The sequence below is a fragment of the Kryptolebias marmoratus genome, linkage group LG22 (genome assembly GCF_001649575.2).
Source record: "Kryptolebias marmoratus isolate JLee-2015 linkage group LG22, ASM164957v2, whole genome shotgun sequence".
NCBI lineage: Eukaryota > Metazoa > Chordata > Actinopteri > Cyprinodontiformes > Rivulidae > Kryptolebias > Kryptolebias marmoratus.
Window position 1 is genome coordinate 21062014 of NC_051451.1, and position 7457 is coordinate 21069470.

Consider the following 7457-nt stretch of genomic DNA (forward strand, 5'->3'; position numbering starts at 1 on the left):
TGAACTCATAAAGCAAAATGTGATACAAAAAAAAATGCAAACTGGTTTACCAGGCTTAAAACTATTCTTACTTTATATAACATCAAGAGTTAAAGACATAAAATATGGAATTAGAGTAAAAGTAAATGTTATTAGCATCTAAAAGACCACTCTTTTTGTGCATAATAATAATATAATATAATAGTTTTACAAAACACAGAAAAGTTGCTTAAAAGTCTAACTATAAAGTTAGACATTTTCATCCAGCCTTGGAAGCGTTTTTTAAACTAGAATGTTATCACTTTTTTTGCTCATATTGTTTACAATATGAGATGATGAATGTAAATTATTGCCACATGCATTTATAGGCAAAGAATAGTTCTTTTTAAACAAAGTAAAAGAAAATCAAATCTATAATTTTAAACATCCTATTATCAGCCTCTCTTTTTTTTCAGCAGTATTTGCTAAAGACAGATATTTCTGTCGTATTTTATTTCCACAATTTTAAAGGTGTTCATGTCAAACTAGTTGCCAAGAAAAATGTTAGAAATGATTCTGGACAGGTTTAAGTTATGTTTTCATCACTGTTTAGTTCAGTTCTCTAATTACAAAATTGTTGTAGCAGCGCCCTCAAGTGTACAACTGACAGAATTATGAGTTTTGACAAATGCTTGATTTTATCTTCTTCTCATGCTTTTCTTACACACCCTAAAACTAGCACTGTATGTCAGAAAACAGCAACATAACACTGAGAAAATCACCTCATTTATTTGGGCCAATTCAGCTTGCAAACAATGTTCACTTTATCACTATAATCCACTGGATTTGCACGAGGCAAACAGGAGTCTCATTTTGTAAGAACAGCACACAATCTTCAAAATACATTTTTAAATAAGCATGATCTTTGTTTTTATTTTTAAAAAATCTGTCAGGCTACTATTGCTTATCTGATTTTTGTGTTATCTGAGGCTTGTGAAATAAAACGTTTATATTTGTCGTCTTCACTTTGCAGACACGTAGAGCTGAATGGGGAGAAGTTGCTCATCCAAGACAACGAGACATTCCCGGAGCTGAAGCCTAAAATTTTGAGGGCTGGACGGACGATAGCTATGCCTCCGATGACCATAGGCTTTTATGTTATCAAAAACATTAATGCGTACGCCTGCCGGAGATAACAGCAGCCCTTCAAATCACAGATCCACCTCTAAACTCAAAGTTTAAAAAGAAAAAAACGAAAAACCAGTCAGGATATTGTTGACTTTCTTTTGTACACTTCATCCATGTGGACACTTTGACAAACCGCGACTCTCTGGTTAATAACAGCCTTTTGGCATTTCTGTAATATTTAAGTACTCCTTTAAGCTACAAATAAAATGTCTTTCCCTTATTTTCTTCTTTGTTTTAGCAAAGACTTTAATTCATATAGGAGAGCCATACTGCTGAACACGTTTTACCATCAATTCCTCAAAAGTTACAAGACTTATATGAACAGGATTTGCTTTGGAACTGTAATGACATTTGTGTTTTGTAGTTAACAAAATACAGAATCAAGAAAAAAAATTAAGCTGTATTGTCTTCATAGCCTGTATATCTTTGGGTGTTTTGTTATATTTTTTCACTAGGGTTGGAACATGGTGGAAGGCTTCTGGTAAATTTCTGAAAACTTTCCAGAAATCTTTCATGAGAAATTAAGCTGGGGAATTTTGGAGCTTTTCCAAATTGGAAACTTTCCTTGGGAATTACAGGATTTAACTAGAAACTGGGGATAATTTAAACAAACAGTATCATATCCAAACAAAAGTGTAAATATCTTTGTTTTGTCATAGGCTGATAATGAGATTGATATAAAATTTATAAAAAGTACAAAATTTAATGACATAACTTGTATAGGATAACATCATTGACGACATCAGAACCATCTTGGATTCCACAATCTTTAATGGATTTGAAACATTTTTACAGTTTTGTGTGTTTTTTGTCGTTGTATTCACATAAAAAAAATGAAAATCGGTAAATTCCATACCACAAAATTATTAAAGTGTCTAAATTTACAGTATTTACAGAAAATGTCAAGTTTCAATCACAGCTCTAAACAAAACATTATTTTGGCTTTTTTGGTTTTGTGTCAATTTTAGTAAATTGCATTTTATAACAGGAATATACAAAATTTAGTCCTAAACCTTTTACATGTATCTGTTTCCTTCTGTCCCTACATGTCCTGGTGACATAATTTAATATTTTTAGTGTGGGGTACCTGTCAGTGCATGGTACAGCAATAAAATCTGGTAGTTTTAGACAAGATTATGTTAAAAATATTTTCTCCCAGCTGTGTATAAAACCCTGTTAAGAGCCATCCTTCAATATTCCATTAGTTCCCATTAAATTTCCAATAAATTCTTGGTAATTCTCGTGGAAAGTTTCCTGGAATGTTGCAACCTTATTTTTCACTGACTACCATTAAAAACACATATGCTAAAATGCCACGGTGTATTCATGCTTGGACTAAACATGCTGTGTGTCTGTGTTTGTGTATATTTGTTTAAAGCTACTGATGTGTCTGTTCAGTCTTGAAACTTGCAGCTGAAAGAATATCTATCTTCCCTTGTCGTATCAAAGAGCTCATATTGAGAATGTGTGTTTGTATTTTTGTGCATGTTTCAGTTCAGCTGCAGAGGATAACAGTCATAATGATGCTTAAGCTAATTTTCAGCAAAAGCTAATGAGCATTATAAACCTTCTGAATCCACACATCTTTTTTTTCTCTTTACAGTCAAAAATGGTATGATAAGGTATGTTTTTAATGTAACTTTTTATACTTTCTCTGTATAGTCTTTATTTGCTGCTACATTTCTTTTGTATGGAATATACATTATATATTTTACTTTTTTGTACAGATTTAATGCCATATATATAAATATATATTTTTAGTTAATGTACATAAAAGTATAGAGATTTAAGCTTGATATGGTGCATTCAGCATACACCTAATTTATATGACAAAATACTTCACTTTGTGCTTTATATTTTTAATATAAAAATCCCAGATATTTTAGCATCACGAATAATCTGAATTTAACAAACAAATCCAAACTATTTCTCCAAATGTATTCACTGAATACAGAGATAATTGTGCTAATTGAATGGCACAAGTGCAGCTTTATTGTCTTTAAAACAAAAGTAATTACATTCAGTCGTATTTTATAATGTTTGGACCAATTTATTTAAAGATAATAAACATGATATTTGTAGAAATCTGAACTCAACAGTTCAGGACCCTTACACGATAAACAGAAATATTTGCCTCTGAATGTGTTTGTACTTTATGTAGAGATGTTCATATTTCTTTCTGAGAGTCTTATTTTAATATGTAAAGTGTGTCTACATTATTTTTGTTTTAAAAACAAAAAGTTTACACAGATAATAAACACTTACAAATACTAAGTTGCGTGTTGTGTGTGTTGAATTCAGCTTTCCGTAGACGGTAAGTCTCCATCTTGCTTGATGTTATGTGAACTAGCGCACCAGACTTCACATACAGATCTGCGGGAGCACATGGAGGAAGAAAAGAAACAAAGAGATGAGAAGATGTGATTTATATTTGCACGGGAGCACAAAGAGGAGCAGATAAACCCTTGCACCGTAAATACAAACTGTCAGATTCTTGCAGCATCCTTTCAGAAAAAATGTGCACAGTAAGCTAGTGTTTTTGGTGAACTCACTTACTCACTCACTCCTACACACACACACACACACAAACAAAACTGCTGCATTCTCCTACCACAGATGTGGAGGCAGCTGGAGCAAGCCTTTGTAGTGGTGTCTTGTCACTGCACGAGGCAGCTGCTGATGGGAAACATGGAGCCGGGATGGGCTCAAGCTCCAGACCTCAGCTTTGGCCCAGACGGGCTCAACCTGAGCCACACATGGCTCAGAGTCAGCTGATCCACAGATAAGCAGGATTCACTTGACAGGAAGGACATTAGCTAAATCTTTGGCTTCCTTCTCAACAGGTTTGTCTCAAAAACTGCACCAGTTTCTGTACTGACCTTTCATGAATGTGCTGCTGGGAACTGATGCATTAATCCAAAGCATTTAGATTAAATTATATTTATGTTATAAGTCACATTTGTGTGTAATAGGCTTCTGCTTTTATGTGAGAGGCAGAAATGTTTGACCTGCCCTCTCATGTGGTTCCCTTTGAACAGGCCTACACTTCTGACAGGTAAGAGTCAAAGCAGACTAGTTAACACCTGGCCACTTTGGTGTATAATGTTACTCACTATACTGTTCGCCACATAGATAATTGCAGATTCAGATGAACATAAGAGTCAAAGTGACAGAAAACAGACTTAACTAGGAAAGAAAAGTAAAATAAACTAAACTAGGCTGCACCTTATATCAGAATGTGCTCTTCTCTGCTGTATAACAACCTTGAAATCCACATAAAGTCCCCTGCAAAACGTGTGCAGTAAATTTAAATTTTTTGACCCAGAAGTGATGCGTTAATGCTAATTAACCAGCATCAGCGAAGCTCCTGATATCCCAACCAAGAACACATTAAGCCATAGTTTGGTTTGACCAACTCTGGTCCAAATAAACCTGCACCTTGTGATAACAACTCAAGCACGTCACTTCCTCTGACAGAATCTAATTGTGTTGTGATTTAGAAGGACCTGCTCTGTGTCTGGATAGTTCTGCGTGACAATGTCTCTTCAGGCCCACCTAACACTGTTTATACTCCGAGATCCACTTTGAGTCATGCAAGGCCCCCTTTGCTCTGTTAGCAAACACTAAGGGATTTCATGATGTTTACTCTGTATATACAGGAGTCAGTTTAAATAAGACTTCCATGAACTTGAGATCCCCAGAAAACTGATGGACTAGATTAGATTCTGGCCCGGGAACTTAAACGTCTTGGCATTTGGGACCATTTTGACCCGAGCAAGGTTATTAAAACATAAATATTTATGTTACTTTGCTCCAGTCGGAGTCCAAGCAAACAGCCTGTGTGGAATATTATGATATAATACAGATTTGTTGAAACTATCAAAACTTTCTCTGAGAACCAGCCTGGTGTTTGGTGTGTGGAAAAAGATAGAACAAACCCCTGCAAAGGGTTTAGGAGAATAAGGCAAAGGAGATTTCATATAAGTGTTTTTTTTTAAATCAGTTTACATTTTTCAAAGCTTTTGGCAGGTAGGTTGTTCTGAGTTTACAGGAGGACAGACCAACTAAGTGAAGTTGATGAAGTCCATACTGACTGTCTCAGGCCTTTTTGTCTTGTGATGGAAAGACACAACCATATTTCAAAATATAAAAGCTGTTTAATGCTTCAGTGCTATTAAAAACGGGGGGGAAGCACCTGGTCGAACATCTTGCAACTAATTAGATTACTTGCTAACAGCTCGCGGACATGCAAAAAAAAAAGTACTTCTATAAAAGGTCTTTGATCGGGAGAGGTTCAAAGAATAAAAGACAGACTGAAAACCAGATTAGAATCATCTTTGGGAAAATGTGGTCCACAAAATCTGTTTCCAGACATTTACAGTGGGTTTTATAAAGAAGAAATGGTGCAACACAGAAGTAAACTTTTCCCTGTTTCAGCTTTTTAAGGCTGTTTTTGTCATCGACATTCAAAATAGCATTATTTGTAAAGCCTTTTATTGTATTCAAGAACTAAATTATTTTAAAGATGGGATTAAAATTAATGTGAAAATTTTCTCCATCATATATTTGACTAAGAGACTGACTTGACCATAATTGTTCAAAAAGTATAGTTTTCAGATACAATATATCAGAAACTTCAGAGTAATCACTCTACATAAAGTAACTTTAAAAAGAAGTTTAAAAAATCTAATAATATATGTAATCTGAAACAAATAATACTCCGGTGGTTCTTTTTTTGGCCACCAAAAGGCACTAGATTATCATTATCCCCCTTGTTGTTTGTTTTAAAGCCATCTTAAAACTTTTACAAGGACAATATAATTTTAATCAAGATTCAAATGTATGTTTAAATGGAATAAAGCATTAAAACAGAAGAGGGTTTTTTTTCTCTGTGACTCCTTCATCTGTATTGAAATGATGTAGGTAGGAGGAGTACAGTGAAACTTGCCTGAATGTCCTTGTGTTTGTAGATGATGTCATCCACTGACTGACTGCATCCAGCAAAACATGCTTGCATATGTTGCCATGACTCTGTCAACAATAACAACAACAAAATCCAAGAGATTTGGTGACATTTCAGATTTAAACACAGGATGACTTGAAGAAAAAATAGCTAAAGAAGCTGAAACTGAGTTGTTAAAGCTTAAATAAGCAGAATACTAGCTATAAGGAGTAAAATACTAGCTAAAAGCTACAATAAGCAAAGGGCTGGCTAAAAGCTCAATGCTGAAAGATGATAAAATGGTAGTTAGAAAGTAAAAGCAAAAGCCAGGGGAAAAAAGCCAAACAAACATGGTGTCCACTTGAAGAAATTAAATATTATTGTTATTAATGTTAATGTTTTAATTAAAAATATGTCACTTGAAGTTTGGATTGTGCAGTAGGAAAGCAGAAAAGATGTTTTAGGACTTTTTTTTTTCCTGAATGAGGATTTCCCTGAAGTTGTAAACAAAATGAAAGAAAGAGGTGGCAATCAAGCCTTTAATTTTTGTTTCTTGACATCTTGGTTTTAACGTAACTTTATTCTGTCATGGGTTATTTACAAGTTTCTCACAACTCATAAAATGTGTTCAAAGTGCTGCCCATTGTGTTGGATATACTAATGTGCCACAAACAGGAAGTTAATATCACCAAACATTCCCATTCAATTAAGGTGTATCCAATGGCCCACCCTGTAGTATTAACAAAAGTGGGTTTTTTTCATATTTTCCAGATATTATTCCTTTCTACTTCCCTAATTCTTCCATATGCAGGGGCCACGCAAAAACCACTGCAAGGCTTTTTCTAAAGAGGAAAATCATAAAAGAAGAGTGCAGAAGTCTTCCTAATCCCATTGAAGCAGCATTCCACAAATAGCAGACTATAAAACACCGCCGTCATCGTGTCATGTGGCCCACTCCAAGCAGCAGCACATGACCTGCTCCTGCCTCTGTGATCACTGGGCTCCTGGAGGAGGAGAAACCCTCAGAGAGGAGTTGCTGATTGCCCGCGAGGAGTTTCTCTCCTCTCAGACTATGGAGTTAGATTTGTTTCACAATTATTCAATCAAAAAAAAAATCATGTCAAACAAAAAAAGGAGTATTCAATCAAAAAAAAAATCATGTCAAACAAAAAAAGGAGTATTCAATCAAAAAAAAAATTATGTCAAACAAAAAAAGGAGTACTCAATCAAAAAAAAAATCATGTCAAACAAAAAAAAGTAGTATTCAATCAAAAAAATAATAATGTCAAACAAAAAACTTCTTAAAAACTTTTTAACCATAAAAATATTTTTTTACGAAACAAAAATTTATTTAAAGATTTTTTTTTTT

The 7457-nt window shown here is 34.2% G+C and overlaps 1 protein-coding gene across 2 annotated transcripts in view; it reads left to right on the top strand.

The window, feature by feature from the left end:
• hpse2 (heparanase 2) overlaps positions 1–3420 on the top strand; it is a 53523-nt gene extending 50103 nt beyond the window's left edge. For both annotated transcript variants that reach the window (XM_017412752.3, XM_017412753.3), the window contains one exon: positions 992–3420. In XM_017412752.3, the coding sequence (XP_017268241.1) occupies positions 992–1154 (163 nt within the window). In that variant the 3' untranslated portion in view covers positions 1155–3420. The remainder of the gene's footprint in view (positions 1–991) is intronic.
• Positions 3421–7457: the final 4037 nt, after the last annotated feature.